The sequence below is a fragment of the Dromiciops gliroides genome, chromosome 3 (genome assembly GCF_019393635.1).
Source record: "Dromiciops gliroides isolate mDroGli1 chromosome 3, mDroGli1.pri, whole genome shotgun sequence".
Classification (NCBI taxonomy): Eukaryota; Metazoa; Chordata; class Mammalia; order Microbiotheria; family Microbiotheriidae; genus Dromiciops; species Dromiciops gliroides.
The window spans coordinates 260,433,810-260,450,974 of NC_057863.1; the positions used below are offsets into that span (position 1 = coordinate 260,433,810).

The 17,165-nt window shown below is 36.3% G+C and overlaps 1 protein-coding gene and 1 pseudogene across 3 annotated transcripts in view; one reads left to right on the forward strand and one right to left on the reverse strand.

Moving 5' to 3' along the window:
* Positions 1–15,473, forward strand: part of WDR4 (WD repeat domain 4) — a 46,259-nt gene extending 30,786 nt beyond the window's left edge. For 2 of the 3 annotated variants that reach the window (XM_043998977.1, XM_043998979.1), the window contains exons 8-11: positions 6,539–6,603; positions 7,407–7,590; positions 8,076–8,148; positions 14,243–15,473. In XM_043998977.1, the coding sequence (XP_043854912.1) occupies positions 6,539–6,603; positions 7,407–7,590; positions 8,076–8,148; positions 14,243–14,376 (456 nt within the window). In that variant the 3' untranslated portion in view covers positions 14,377–15,473. The remainder of the gene's footprint in view (positions 1–6,538; positions 6,604–7,406; positions 7,591–8,075; positions 8,149–14,242) is intronic. The other variant, XM_043998978.1, reaches the window with a different exon arrangement.
* Positions 2,173–3,125, reverse strand: LOC122751814 (annotated as a pseudogene).
* Positions 15,474–17,165: the final 1,692 nt, after the last annotated feature.

The window sequence follows — 17,165 nt, forward strand, 5'->3', positions numbered from 1 at the left end:
CAGTAAAATTTTAAAGATCGGGAGCGGCTAGGTGGCGCAGTGGATAAAGCACCAGCCCTGGATTCAGGAGGACCTGAGTTCAAATCCGGCCTCAGACCCTTGACACTTACTAGCTATGTGACCCTGAGCAAGTCACTTAACCCCCATTGCCCCACAAAAAAAAAAAAATTAAGATCCTGGTTAGCAAAGTCTTTGAAATCACCAAAGGATGGAGTATCAAAAGCAGTGAGTACAGTAGTAGATTTAGTACTGTTGCTCCCAAAATATTTTCCAATCCCTTACAGGCATTTTTGGTAGCTATATGGTCCTACTGTAGTTGTCAGGGCATGATAGTCACTCAGTTTTACAATTAGGGAAACTGAAGCAGAGTAAAGCTTAATGCCTTACTCTACTAAGGCACCTGTTTCAGTTAGTGCTAAGCCAAGAATTGAGCTCATAGTCTTAGTAAAGTGCAAATATGCCACCTGAGTCATGTGACGTAAAGAACAATTGCTTGAGAGTCAGCAGTCCTGGTTTCTAGTTCTTTTCCTTGCTCCATGACCATGGATAAGTCACTTCTATCTGGGCTGTAGATATTTCCTCATCTATAAAATTAGGGTTTAGATCATCAGCACAAGTTCTTAACCTTGAAAGGGTAAATTTTTAAAAAATGGATTTTGATAACTGTATTTCAGTATAATTGGTATCCTTTGTAGGTCCTATGTTTTTTTATGCTTTTAAAAATGTTATTTTGAGAAGAGGCCCATAAGTTTCATCAGACTGCCAGAGAGTTCCATGGCCCAAAAAAGATTAAGAACCTCTGATTTAGTTGGATTCTTAAGTACCCTTCTGAATTCTGATTCTCATGTCTTTCAACTATATGACATGACCACTGGAATTTTTATGGATAAATTTACAGATACTTTCCAGCTCAGAGCTTTACTCCCTACTAATTTGTTTCTAGTTTTTTAAGCTTTAGTTATGGAAACAAATTTTATGCCCCCCCATTGGTTTTTTTTCCTTTTGATTGGTCATTTCTCTTTTCATGATTGCCAGAGCCAAATGCTTTAAGGTCTTGATTACTTCTCAAACCTTTCAAAATCTTTATGATGACAGATCTAGAGATATGGAAATTTGAGGTTAAGAGACTTGTCTAGAGGACACAGGTGAAATCTTAGAATTCATGAGCAATTGATAGGCCACACCATGGTTTTTCCAGTTCAGCATTTTATCTCTACAAATCTTCAAAACAGTTTTCTAATGTTCTCAAACTAAATGTATAGTGAGTAAAACACTAGATTTGACATGACAATTTCTTGTTCAGATACTTTGATAAGTAGTATTATGTAGCAACCATTTCTTCGTTATATTAGTTAGAACAGTGTCTCTTATGTATGCAGATCTTAGAATTTAGGTTATTTACTAACATATTAGAAACAGGGAGTCACTGTAGTGATTGTTTTTGAGTCTTCCTAGATGATTTTTCTTGGATATTTTAGCTTGTATCATATAACAAATTTCAGAAGTTTAAAAAAAATTTTTTTAAACAATGAATTTTTTTCCTTTAATACCATTATGCTATTCTTCTGTGATTTCTTTTTTTTTTTTTTGAGAGTGTCTATTATTGTGTTCTGTTTATTAGTCTCCACGAGGATGGGAGGGAACAACAGTAGAACCCCTCCCCAGTCCAGCCTTCCCCAGCGCACACCATCCCCCCTCACCCCACGGCCTGGGTAGCATCAGGAAATTGTGCTGTTTTCTTTCTCAGGACACCAAGAAACAAGTACCCAATTTAGAACCTTTTATTCTCCCCACTACCCCTCATTACATGGAGCTGTTTCCATGACATCCAGCCACCCCAGAAATCCTTATCATCTTTGAACTTCACAGGTATGCCCAGGGAAGGGAATAGGCAACTGTGCCCCTGACATGGCCCCAGCATGGACACATGCCCCATCCCCACTCTGTACAGTCCTCTGTCACTTAAATATAAATACCCTCCCTGCAGCCCCACCCATGGCAACAGCTCAGGGGTGCCAGGGCCATTGAGCGTGCTGCTGAGTGGAGACCCCTCAAGGTGGGCCTGCCAAAGTCACCCCCAGAGTTCATCCACACAGCCGACTGTGGCCCTGGCCAGGGCCATCCACCCTCTGAGGCTGGGATGCTGATGGCTCAGAGTGACCCTCTCTGCCCTCACCAGTTGGCTTTCACCGCATTGATGTCACTCACGAGATTCTGGGCCGGACAAATGTCAAAGATCTGGAGCATGGTGATGCCCATGAAGACCCCAGCCACCAACACAAGGTTGTCTTGGAGCCACTTTTCAAACTGGCCCACACAGCCTTTGGTGTGGATGTAGCTCTATTGCTCCAATTCCAATTTGAGCCGGACATCATAGCCACATTGGATATTGAGAACATCCTCTGCAGGATCCTTGACACAGCAGGAGAAGGGCACCCCACAGCGCTCACAGCTGGGGTTCCAGTCAGTGCAGTTAAAATAGATGTTATGGGGGACAGCTGGGTGGCGCAGTGGATAGACCACTGGCCCTGGAGTCAGGAGGACCTGAGTTCAAAGCCAGCTTCAGACACTTAACACTTACTAGCTGTGTGACCTTGGGCAAGTCACTTAACCCCAAAATAGATGTTGAGGTTCCAGTCACTGGGCCCTCAGGCTCCGCAGCATGACCAATATTCCTGAGCAAAGTCGATGAGGTTTTGCAGGTCAATATCATCCCGATAGGCCTTGATGTTGTTGTTGATGAATATCTTGAGCTGGTCTCTAATCCAGTCCTTGAAGATGAAGGCCAGGATTCCTGTGGCCAGCTCCAGAAAGAAGATGAGGCCGAAGAACACTGAAAAAAACTTGAGTAAGAAGGTGTTTGCCCGAATGGCTCTGTTGCAGCCCGCAAAACCCAACAAGGACATGATACCCCCAACCACCACGAAGAACCACACGGGATCCAGGCCACTCAGGTGGGTGAGCGAGGAGATGCTGGAAAGGACACCCTTCTCTCCCCAGGCCCACAGGCCTATAATCAGCAGCACAGCCCCCAGCAGCCAGAAGACAATGTTGAAACTGAACAGGAAGTATTTTCTGCAGCAGCGGACCTCAGGCTCCTGGAAGTGCTGCTGCTTGGCCGGCATGGTGAGCAGCTGGGGTGGCCGCCGCACTAGGAGCCGCTCACCCGGGGCCGGGGCCTGTGGCCCGCAGCAGCCCCCGGCTCGCTGTGATTTCTTGTTTATAGTGGATCCTCATTGTTCAAGTGCCCTGTGTATATGGTTGCTGAGCATATTGAATGTTGAAAATATTTTCAGTGCTTTTGTGTTCTCTTTTGTGATAGTGACAGTCATGGTGAACTTTCTTAGAGCTCATAAACCAAAAAACTGGACTTCTTTTGTCCGAATATATGGATTTAAGCCATTATGTTAAGTGGGATAAGGAACCAAAGGCCTGTTTCAGATTATGTAACATAAATTTGTACTGGACACGGTCAGCCCGGTTTCATGATTTTTCTCTAGCTTTATTTTCTCTGGCTTTGCATCAACCCTCAAATGGGAATGAAGGCAGTGGATAGTGGGAGTAATGCAGGGTTGAGGCATTGCAGGACTTGATTGGCAATCGAATAGAGAGACAAGGAACTTGAAAGAAGATAGCGTAGAATTGAAGTTTTTACAAGACATCAAGATTGGGGAGGGAGAAAGGTGTAGCCAGTGAAGGGGTAACTAATTCCTTCTATAAATTAACTTCTGTACTCTTTAACCATCATGAAATAGTTTTGGTTAATAATACTTTGAATAGTTTGAGATCTGATATTGCTACTGATACTGTAATAGTTTGAGATCTGATACTGCCTCATTTCCCACTTTCTACTCCTTATTTCCCTTGAGATTTTTGACCTTTTGTTTTTCCGGATACATTTTATGTTTTTTTTTTTAGCTCTGTAAAAAATCCTTTTTTATTGGTATTTGCACTGAATAAGTAAATTTAATTAGTATTTTCATTTTTATTACATTGCCATGATTGATATATGACAAATAATGTTTCTCCAGTTAGGTCCTTATTTGTGTAAGAAGTATTTTGTAGTTGTATTCACATAGTTTCTGTGTCTTGGTAGGTGGATATTTTATTCCAAATGTTTTATACATTCTGTAGTTATTTTGAGTGGAACTTCCTCTTGGGTTTTGTTTGTTATATTAGAAAATCTGATTACTTGTGTAGGTTTAATTTATATATATTGCTATTTTGCTGCCATTATTGTTTTCACTTAATTATAAAAAATTCTCTAGGGTTTACTACTAGGCCATATGTAAAAAGTTCATAATTCTATTTATTCTTTGCCTCCTTCAGTTTATTTTATTTGTTTATTGCTATACCTAGTATTTCTATCATTGTCAAATAATATTGATAGTGACTATCCTTGCTTTATCCTGGTTCTCATTTGAAAGGCCTCTAGCTATATAATACTGCCTTTTGGTTTTAAATAGATACTAGTTTCCTTATTAAGGAAAGATCCATTTACTCCCATACTTGTTGGTGTTTTTAAATGGGCTTTGAATATATTAATGTAACTTTGTGCTTTTTAAAATGGTTTTTATGATTGATATTATTTTTATGATTTTCCTTAAATCATTCTTGTAATCCTGGTATAAATCCCATCTTGTCCTAGTGTTTAATCTTTATTTCTTTTCTGTAACCTCTTATTTTATTTAAATTTTTTTGCATAAATATATCTTACAATATTGCTTTATAGTTTTCTTTTTCAGTTTTGTTTCTTACTAGTTTGGGGACCAAGGCTATATTTTTATCATAGAAGAAATCTGATAATCGCTTTTCCTGTTTGTATAAACAGTTTGTATAATATTCTTTGAATACTTGAGACTGATTTTACTTGTAAATTCATATGGTTCCATGGTTTTCTCCATTTGATAGTCCATTTGTAGCTTTTACACTTTCTTTTTCTATAATTGGCATATTCAGATTCTCTATATCATCTGGTCATTTCATGTTTTTGCAAATATTCTTTTGATTTTATGTTGTCAATTTTGTGGGCATGGATGGAGTTGGTCAACATATTTTCTACTAGTTTTTATTTTTCATTTGTTGTGAATTCTTTTTTTTTTGGATACTGACTTTTTCCTATTTCTTTAAAATCAGAATAACTAATGGTATATAATTTTTTATAAAAGTCTATTCTGGACTTAAAATTTTTCTTTATATTTTTGTTAGATTAGTCTAGTTCTGAGAGGTTCCCAATTATTTTAGCTATGCAGTGCTTTTCAGTATTTAGATGCTATTTCATTTGGTGTATGTTTATTAATCCCTGATAATATTGACTGTTGGTGGTATAGTGGATAGAGCACTGGGCCTGTAGTCAGGAAGAGCGGAATTCAAATCCAGCCTCAGACACTAGCTATGTAATCTTGGACAAATCACTTAACCCCGTTTGCCTCAATTTCCTCATCTGTAAAGTGAGCTGGAGAGGAAACCCCAAATGGGGTCACAAAGAGTTGGATATGACTGAAAAAAAGACTGAATGTTGACTGTAGTACCTTTTTTATATAATGTGATCTGCCTTTTCATTTTAATAATTGCTGTTTTTTTTGTTGTCTGAGATCATGATTTTTTCTTTTTCTTGTTTTCTTTTTTTGGCAGGGCAATGAGGGTTAAGTGACTTGCCCAGGGTCACACAGCTAGTAAGTGTCAAGTGTCTGAGGTCAAATTTGAACTCAGGTCCTTCTGAATCCAGGGCTGGTGCTTTATCTACTGTACCCTCCAGCTGCCCCTGAGATCATGATTATTATACCTGCTTCTTTTAGCTCACCTTAAACACAATAGATTTTTCTCTACCTTTTCTTCTCCATTGTTACTTCCATTGCCTTCTGCTTTCACTCTTGTCTCCTTCGGTATACCTTTAGAAAGAAAAATCTCTTAATGATCTCTCTGTTATTTTATTGTTGTTCTTGGTTATTGTATTTGTTTCCCCTTCTCTTTCATTTGGGGTGTTGAGAAGCAAATGATTTTTTCATCAGGTTACCTTTCTAGATGTTTCAGATCCTTTTTTAAAAGTGAATATTCATTGTTTTATTAATGATTAGGCTCTAGTTTCTAGAATACATCACCTTAGGTTACATCTTGAGCCCCTTTTCTTTTCAGAACACATTATATTCTTTATAGAAATTTCTTAGGGGTACAGAATAATCTTGTGTTATTTAAATTTCTTTTCACCTGCTCACTTTGTAGAACTTGTCACTGGAGTTGTTCAGTTTAACCATTATGAGTCTTGGTGTGTATGCAGCATAAGGATTTTTATATAGATTATTTTGATTGGTCTTTTGTTTTTATGTTTAGCAATTTTGGATAGTTTTCTTGTATTTCTTGCATGACTGTGTTTAGGATTTTTGCTTCTTTGTGTTCTTTTGGCAAACTTGTAATCCTTAAATTGTCTATGCAACCAGTCTTCAAGATAAATCTTTTCTTTACAAGATACTTTGTAAACTTCAAAACACTACAGAAACGTAAGCTATTAGCTTTCTTCTCTCTTTTTTTTTTCCTTCAGATATTCGCAGTGTCAAGGATAACTTACTGTTGCCAAGAAAACTGCATTGCCATTTTATGTGACTGGTAAGCTACCAAATGATCATTATTGCTCTTTCTTATCACCTTTTCAGTACCGCACAGAGGGCAGTGAAGAGGTACATGTGATTATGAGAAGGCTATAATGAAGAACCCAAGTGAAGGACATCACTAGTATCCAGTTAATACATGTTTGTTGATTAGTTGTCTCACTAAATGTTGACCACATTGCCCCTGATAAAACAGAATACAACAAGCCATTGATATTATATGATTTGGGGACAGCTAGATGGCACAGTGGATAGAGCACCAGCCCTGGAATCAAGAGGACCTGAGTTCAAATCTGGCAGACACTTAACACTGCCTGGTTGTGTGACCCTGGGCAAGTCACTTAACCCCAGTTGCCTCACAAAAAAAGAGAAAAAAAGATATTATATGATTGGGCAGTGTCTTGCTAATGTGAAAAGAGCAGGATGATAGGCCTTTATGATGAACTAAATACTATCCAACCTTTGAATTCAAAAGGTGAGAGCTTTAAAAACTTAGTATATATAAAACTATGCACATAACTATAAGTTTGTAAAAATATATACAGGTATCTTTGAGTATCATAATAGCTTTAAAGCAATAGTTACAGTCTTGGATTTCTGTTTCTGAGACTACAACTTTCGTATTTTCAATCCCAAGGAAATTTGACCATAAAAGCAAATAGCCACACCCCACCCCTGGTCACAGTGTTGGCTCACTGATTTTGCACTTCAGTAAAACCCCTAGATTTTTTCCGTTTGAATTGTTAGACCCAAGGGAATCTAGTTGTACTTAAAAAAAAAATTCTTTTTCTTTCTTAAAAGTATTCCTGTAATCTACATCTTCCAACTTGATGACACCAAGAAGCAGCTGATTTATAGACAACAACTTACCTTTAATCACAGAGTGTGGGACATCGCTTTTGAGGAAACGCAAGGGCTTTGGGTTTTACAAGAGTGTAGAGAAATGCCAGTTTTGCTGTATCACCTTGAGAATGGACAGTGGCAGGTAAGAAGCATGCTTTTAAATAACAGTCATTAGTCACATTTAGATAGATTAAGGATGTACAATACCAGCCCTGTGCAGCATACTTTCAGTTTTTCTTAAAATTTTTTCTTGACCATACTCCAGTTTTTGTTTTTGTTTTGCAGGAAGAAGCAATATAGTATAGTTGAACCCGCAGTGAGAGTTTGGGATCTAGTCTTAGCTCTACCAGTGTGTTAGCTGTTTAACTGTGGCATATCATGTATTTAGCCTCATTTTTTTCATCCTTAAGATGGATTTATGATACCTTCCCTGTTTACCTCATCATTTATAAGGATGAATACTAATGTATCTAAACTGCTTTGAAAACTGTAAAGCATCATACAGACCCAAGGTGGTTTCAGTTCTTTTGCTTTCCTAGAGACATTTGTTTTTCCTCTTTATGGTGAGAGCTCCATGTACATTGCATTTTACTTCTGATAAGTGTTGGCATTTTTTGTCTTCCTCAGCCGGTTTCCAAAAATGAGGTGTTAAAGAAAATCTCCAGTAACCTACATGAGAACTGGACCATGGTGGAAGGTGGTGAGATATTTACTTGTTCATGTAATGTCTGAAATGATGCCTGGGATTTCCTGTTTGACAAGGTGTTCTCACTCCTTAGGGAAACTGACAATTTTCAGCATTACTTCTCTATCTCAGTCTAGGAAGGAAAAGGAAAGTGCCTTCAACATTACAAGTCATAGCTATTTTGAGGGAAAGGGGGCTGCACCTATGATTTCATTTGGTGTTAATAATTCCTTTGACTAGGACAGATCAGCAGTTATTTGGTAGCTTAGTCTTAGAGAGTTGCCTTAGAGATTAGACTTGCCCAGAGTTAAATCCTAGATTTATCACTTAACTTTGTGAATCTTAATATGCCACTTAAAAATTCTTGGCCTCAGCCATTTCATATATAAAATGAGGCTAGGCTAAGCAATCTCTAAGGTCTTGTCCAACTTTGAGTTTCTATTAAGCTTATGCTTATAAAGCACATGCATAAAAAAGACAGTTATCTCATGATTCATTCCAAGTTGGTGTGAACTCATGGCAGATTTAATTTGTTGTTTGTATTTGGTCAGGAAGGAATATAAGAGTCTCTAATCTATAAAAGATATTTCCTCAATGTGCCAGTCAGGTTCAGGAATTAAAGGAAATACATCATCATTTGATCTGACGGTAGGGTTTATTGAGTTATATACAAACCAAGTGGACCTCCTGATTCTAGAAAGGCAGAGGAAGATGTGCATTCACTTCCTTCTCTATCAACTGCTGAGTTGATCCCTCTGTATACACAAGTAATCCCATTCCATCCCATCTTCTCCAACAGATCATCCCTTCTGTTATTTCTATTCTCACTAATTATCAATATCTGCCTATTTACTGGCTGCTTCTATATTAACAACAAATATGCTTTTTTCCCTCTCTATTCTCAAAAATCCCTTACTTAATGCATTCATCTTCCCAAGCTATTGTCCTAGATTTCTCCTTTTGTATCTAAACTCCTTGAGAAAAACATCTATAATGAGTGCCTCCACTTGTTTTCCTCTCATTAGCTTTCCTATTATCTCAGATTAAATTCAGAATCCTCTGTTTGGCTTTTAATGATCTTCATAACCTGGCCCCCTTCCTACCTTACCAGTCTTCTTATACCATACTCTCCTTCATGTATTCTGCAATCTAGTGACACTATTTTTTTGAGTAGAATTTATCAACAAAATCCACAACAAAAGAGCTCTCCACAGACAGCAAAAACAAAAGAAAATTGGCTAAATAAGTAATTTGGGGGTGGGGTGGGGCGGGGCAATGAGGGTTAAGTGACTTGCCCAGGGTCACACAGCTAGTAAGCGTCAAGTGTTTGAGGCTGGATTTGAACTCAGGTCCTCCTGAATCCAGGGCCAGTGCTTTATCCACTGCGCCACTTAGCTATCCCCTAAATAAGTAATTAAGAAGAAGAAGAATTTACTTATTTGTAGTTAGGTATTAATATATGCCTAAATGGACATATGTGTGAATAAGGTATGTTATCTCTTCTACTTAGAATAGAAACAAGAATTAAAGTTTTGATTAAAAAGTGTATTATGAATGATACAGGATTAAATGACATTAAGATATTTTCATATTTACTAATGAAAAACTGTTTAACACAAATGAAAGGGAAGAAGAGGAAAAGGAACTGGCAATTTCAAAGATGGTCTTCAGTAAAGGGCTCGTGGAATCAAAACCTCAGGGAAGCCTTAGGACTAAATAGTTTAATAAACTAAAAATATAAAATGCTTTATTTAATCGTATTAGTTGAAATCGATATATAATGTTAAGATTGATTTAACTTCCTTTATCCAACGTCAAGAATAAGAGGAAAATGTTGCACCAGTTGTGTTTGTTTTCTATAAAATAAATGTGAATAGTCCAGTTTTTTCTTTTAAAAGAAGTTTTAGAAACGGATAAGATATTACTTTTTTGCTATTAGGAAATACTGACCAGAAAGATTTACTTGAGCTGGGTCATGCTTTTGGAGATTTGAAAAAGGAAGAGTGTGATTTTCTTTGATAAAAAAGACTTCAAACTAGAAAATATGTAATGAGGTCAATAAGGAGTTCACATAGTGATAAAAAAGGGATGAAACATTAAATTCATAATAGAAAAAATATCAGTTATACTTTCTAATATTTCATAGAAAAAATGCTCATCTGGACAATAGCATGATATAGTGGAAAGAGCTTTGAATTGGGAATCAGAAAACCTGGGTTTATACTCTGCCACTTACTAGTTGATATATTCATCCTGTCTGCACATCATTTTCTTCATCTTTAAAATGAAGAGGTTGGACTAAATTTCCTCAGAGGTCCTATGCTGCTCTAAATGTATGATGCCTGGGCAGGTAGATGGCACAGTGGATAAAGCACCGGCCCTGGATTCAGGAGGACCTGAGTTCAAATACGGCCTCAGACCCATGACACTTTCTAGCTGGGTGACCCTGGGCAAGTCACTTAACCCTCATTGCCCCACCCCACCCCCCCAAAAAAATTTAAAAAAAAGATGATCACCAAGCCAGAGGGCACTTGAAATCAAAGTAAATGTATGATGCTTGGATGATATTAAGGGTGAAAATAAGAGCAGAAAGTAGAAAATGAAAGAATAGTAGATAATTAAAACCAAGAGCTGACTCTCACCCCCCTTTCCCCCCAGAAAATTCAAATTTAAAATGAGAAGAAAAATTAACATTTGGTTAAATTATATTTGTAAAATGAGAGTTTACAAAAAACACACACAAAATGAAAATATTATTAGGAAATATTACATAGAGCCATTGTAGTACTAAAAGGAAATAGCTGTTTATTTATAAAAATAGTAATTTCCAAAATTTATGTAATAAGAATTTAATAATTTGGACAAACCTGTCTGGAAAGGAAGAAATAAGAGAAATAGACAAAGATGTTTCCCCACAAAATAAACAAATTTGTTGGAGAAAGTTTTCCAACAGAATTCTTTCAAACTTTTCAAGAATAAATTATAACTGTATTACAAAGATTATTCAGAAATATCAGAAAAAATTGACTATTACTCATTACCTTGTAGCTGGCAAATTGGAATTGATTTTAAAAATTAAAAAGTCATACTAACAAAGTTATAGTCTGGTTTTGCTTTTGAATATAGATCCAAAATTAGTAAATACAGTATTAGCTAAGAATACAGTTGCGTATTTAGAAGATTATTTATTTTGAGGAGTCAAGTTTATATTTGGCATGACAACACCAAGAAGGCTATCAAAAGAAAAATATAAGTGTTAAAGCTTGAATATGCTGAGAGGCTATCAAGGAAAGCTAAGGACAACAAAAGGGGGTTTCATTTTGTGGGTAGGGTGGGCTTTTAATTATGTTGAGACAAAGAACAGGGCAAAAACAGGGATAGGAAAATTGGTATATGTAGGTGAGACAGTGATAACTTAAAACAAGGAAAAGATAGAGCTGCAATTTTCTCCAAATAGAATGGCATTTATATGGGTAAAGGATAGAAAAAAAAATCACTTATAGGAAGTGATGCCCAAGAGATGAGAGAGCACCTGACCCATGTGATTGCTAGCCACCCAAGTAATCATGGAGAACTAGAGAGGTACTGCAAAAGGACAAATCATTTTTTTTAAAGTTAGAGAGCAGAGGATAGTAGCTTTAAGCTAGCTAGCCTTACATTAAGGCTCAACAAAAATTCTGTAATGGATTATTAAAGAAAAGGCTAGTGAACTTTTTCTCTTTTTTTTCATAAAAGTATTTTATTATTTTCCAGTTACATGTAGAGATAATTTTCAACATTTGTTTTTATAAGATTTCTAGTTTGAAACTTTTCTCCCTCTGTTCCCTCCCTTCCCCCTCCCCAAGACAGCAAGCAGTCTGATATAGGTTATATATGTACAGTCACATTAAAATATTTCTCCATTAGTCATGCTGTGAAAGAAGAATCTAGTGAACTTCTAAGAAAGGAAGTAATAGTTACAAATAGTTGATAACAAATAGTTACAAAAAGCCAGCATAGCTTAGGTTCATCAAGAACAGTGCATATCAGGGCAGCTAGGTGGTGCAGTAGATAAAGCACTGGCCCTGGATTCAGGAGACCCTGAATTCAAATCTGGCCTCAGACACTTTACACTAGTTGTGTTATCCTGGGCAAGTCACTTAACCCTCAATGCCCTGCCTCCCCCACCCCGCCAAAAAAACCCACCCCCCAAAACCAGTGCATACCCAGCTAACCTTAAAACAGGGGTTACTAAATTTCGTGAGGCATTGCATAGTAGTTAGAACTGGCCTTGGATTCAAGTCTTTCTTTTCATATATACTAGTTGTCCAACTCCAGGAAATTAACTTAACCATCTTATGACCCAGGGAACTCTCTAATATAATATATTACAGAGGTGTTTATCTGAATCAGGAGAAGTTCCTCAGTAGGAACTCCCTAAACTGAAGAAATCATAGATGAAGTTTTAAGAAACAAAACAAAACCCTGAATTAATATATCAAATTCAGTATCATTTACCTAGATTTTAGCAAAGCATTTGATAAATGTAATTTGGAAAAATAAAATTCTAAATTAAAAAAAAAAGTTACTCTTTTCAATAAAATTATCCAGGACAATTCCAAAGGACTCATGATGGAAAATGCTATCTACCTCCAGAAAGAGAACTGATGAACTCTGAGGGCAAATTGAAACATCACTTTTTCACTTTTTTTCTTTTTCTTGCCTTTTTTGGCCACATAACTAATATGGAAATATATTTTGCATTATTTCACATATATAATTGATATATTGTTTGCCTTTTTAATGACTAGGGGAGAGGCTAGAAGGAATAAGAATTTGGAACTCAAGATTTTAAAAAATAAATGTTAAAAATAAATAATAAGGTTTTTTTGGGAAAAACCTGTATGGGATAATAAAAATCCTTGAATATTTGACACTTAATATACATAGAAATACACAGAATCTTTATGCCAATAACTATAAAACAAAAACCACCTAAAATAAAGGCATATTTAAAATAACTTTAGGGATGTTAAATTTCCTTTTCTCTTTTTTTCTGAATATTTGTTATATAAGATTAGACTCAGGGAGGCTAGAGAGGGAGAAATACTTGGACAAATTTGGCTACAAAAGATATTGAAAACATTTTTTAAAAAGTAATGAAAGGGGCAGCTAGGTGGCGCAGTGGATAGAGCGCCGGCCCTGGAGTCAGGAGTACCTGAGTTCTGATCCGGCCTCAGACACTTAACACTTACTAGCTGTGTGACCCTGGGCAAGTCACTTGACCCCAATTGCCTCACTAAAAAAAAAAAAAGTAATGAAAATCAGTGTTAGCAAAAAGAAAGATATACTTATTGATGGCTTTATTGGAGTTTTGAGTCATCTCCAAATGTAGTAAAACTCACAAAATGGTCATACCCTTTGACTCAATAATTCCATGGTTTGGAATATGTCCTGAAGGTGTTAGCATTCCACCATTGTAATGTGTCTCTTCCGCGGGGGGGGGGGGGGGGGGGGGGGGGGGGGGGGGGGGGGCTCCCAATGCAGGGAGGGCAGCAGGTCTGAGTTACTTATTCAGAGAATTTTGGAGCAGCATTTTCTGTAATACCTAAAGACATTGATATTAAGTATAAGTAGTTACTATGAAACTTTTTCATTGTATTTATGTTTGATGTTAAATTTTGAATAAAATATTTCCGTTTTTTAAATAAAGAAAAACATTGGCTTAAATACTTCATGAGTCAATTGAATCACAAAATTTAAAAATTTTGGAACTGAAGTAATCTAGTTTTTTTAATTAAAAAGTTTTTTTCTTTTTAAAAAATTATTTATTTTTTTTTTAGTGAGCTAGTTTTAACAATAAGGAATCTGAGGCCTAGAGTTTTAGTTTCTTGATTGCAGTTTTCTATGCATCATGTTCTAGCTATTTCCTAATTTCTAAGGCTACCCATTCATCAATTTGATATAAGGACAATCCATCTTTCCTAAATAATGTAGTATATGCATTAACTAATTAATAAAGTATTACCCTTATAATGGGGCCTTGAGAAAGTTCATTTCTATTTTGATGGCATATCAGCATCCTGCTGTTAAAGATTCCCTATTTATTATTCTTTTTTTCCCCTCACAGGATCTCCTGGCATGGATGACAGCTTTAGCAGTCTCTACAAGACCACATTTGATAACATGACTAATTATTTGAAGAAAAAAGAAGAAAGAGTACAGCAGCAATTGGAGAAAAAGAAGAGAAGGAAGAATCCTTGACTTTGCCTTAAGAGGCAAACAAAAGAAATGAGAGACACCCATATGACAATTATTTCCCATGTCATTTGAAGATCATAGGATCATAGATTTAAAGCTTCAGGTACTTTATGGGTCATCTATTCCATCCTTCTTATTTTATAAATCAAAAAATAAGTTCAGAGAAATTTTGACTTGTCCAAGTTCACACGAGTGGAAAGTGACAGTTGAGATTTGAAAACTAGTTCTTTAGCTCCAAATCCAGTACTTGGTAAAAATTCATGGGGGCAAAAAAAAAATCACATTTTACATTGACTTACTCTTCTTTCCCTCCCCCATTATATTTGAAAAAGGAAATAGTATAAACTATTTGCATCTCCTAAACTTAGCAATGATAAGTGCTATTCAGATTTAGGAAGGCACTTAAATCAAGCCGTTTGGGATAAAATGGTAGTATCCTTTGTTAAGAGGAAATGTTATTGTACCTATGGTCCTTTATTGTAATATATACTTTATCCTCCAGTTGAGGGAAGAAATAAAGTTTTTAAGTTTAACTGAAAAATTACAAATAATTGTAGTGGGAATACAAGGCCTATTATCTTCTTTTTTGAAGGTAGTAATCTGGGACCCCTTGCTTCTCACCAGGTTAGATGTGCTATTTTGGGCCATCAGCTATTCAAAACCTTAGCCTTCTGAACTCCCACTAGTACATCTCTGAGCCAGAGTATATAAAATGCATGAATTTAAAAGTAGAGGCATTAAATGAAATCATTAATAAGGTAAATAATGAGGAATTGAATGAAATATTTGTTTCTTAATTTCAAAATATATTTTTTGACATATCCCTAATTTATTTGAGAGACTTATATGACTCATCTCTTTCACATTAAATATTATTTTAGATATTGGTAATTCATTTTATATGTCTGAAGGGAGCTTCTGTATAGAGTGGTGACAAGTAGGGATAAATCGATCTTTTTTTCTGAACTTGACAAACATGAACAAACATATGTTTATAAAAAAACCAAAAAGCAGGTTGCATACAAAACTGCACATCTCCATTATATGCAGTTTCCATTTCTTTTAAAAATATATATAATAAATGCAACATTACTTTAAAAGCTGCCCTAGTTGTCCGTCTCCTTCCTAATTTCCAGTTCTCTTTTATATATTTTTCTTTTCCTCCTTTTTTAGTAAAAAGTTTCTCTCTTCAAAAATCTCCCTATTAAAAAAACAAAACCCCTATAACAAATTTGAATACTTAAGCAAAACAGATCTACACATTGGCCATGTCTGAAAATGTTTTCATTCTTCAAATTCAGGAGAACTTTGAAGACTGATGAAAACTGTTTTCTTTAAAATGTATATGAAGGGGGCAGCTAGGTGGCGCAGTGGATAGAGCACTGGCCCTGGAGTCAGGAGTACCTGAGTTCAAATCCAGCCTCAGACACTTAACACTTACTAGCTGTGTGACCCTGGGCAAGTCACTTAACCCCAATTGCCTCACTTAAAAAAAAAATGTATATGAAGAACTGGGATTAAAAAACAATAGGGAGCTGAGCAAGGAATATATTCACTTCCCCCATCATGAACTTGTAAAATTGGTTTCTTGAATCTAAATGTAAGACTTTTTGTTTGGTTATCCCAATTGCATTTATTCTAATCAAATCCCTGAGTGAACAAGACTGGCAAATGAAGCCAGCTTATTGAAGTCAGGGCTGGATACAGATTTTTATAGAGTGGCCAGAGTGAAAGGGAGCACCATGAAGTTGGTGTAGGTTTCACAATCAAAACTCATTTAGTCAACAAGGCTTGTATGCCTACCAAAAGGAGTGGATGACAGGCTTATGAAAATGCGATTGCCACTTTCAGGAAAGCACCACACCACCATCATCAGCTCCCACCATGATGAACCCTGATGAGGTCAAAGACAATTTGATGAAGACCTGGAGACTCTCATCATCAATGTGCCAAAAGAAGATAAACTTATAATGCTGGGTGACTTTACCATTAAGAGTAGGCACAGACTATCAGACATGGCAGAGTCCTTAGAAGGAATGGAGTTAGAAACAGCAATAGCAATGGTCACTTACTACTGTAGACTTGTACACCTCATAACCTTCTCATCACCAACACTGTCTTCCATTTACCTAAAAACAATAAAACTTTATGGATGCATCCTCGCAGCAAACATTGGCATTTAATAGACTATGTCACTGTAAGGAGAAGAGACAGACAGGATATGAGAGTGATGAAGGCAATGTGTAGCATAGAGGACTGGACTGAGCATAGACTTGTTCTCTCCAAGCTAAATATTCCCGTTCAACAAAAATGGTGGCCCTAAGGCAAGACAACTAATAGAACACTTAATGTCAACAGATTAGAGTTCTCTGAGTGGGACGAGTTTGGAGGAAAAGCTTGAGCCAACACAACTGGCAACAGTGGAGCAGAAAAGGAATGGGGAGCTTTCAGAGATAACTTTTGTTTTGGTTATGAGTTTGAGATACTGATCAGATATCCTCATTGAGATGTCCAGGTCAAATTCAAAAAAGAAAGATGAAAACTTAGGCAGTTGGGGAGTTGTTAAATATACTCTGGTATATGAATGCAGTGAAACATCATTGCATCATAAGAAATGATGAAAAAGCAAGGGAATAAGTGAATAAGCATTTATTAAGCACTTATTATGTGCTTAATATTGTGTCATATTTTTTATAAATATCTCGTCGCAACCCAGTGAGGTAGGTGCTATAATTCCCATTTTATAATTAATGAAATAAGCAAAGGTAAAATGACTTGCCCAGGGACACATA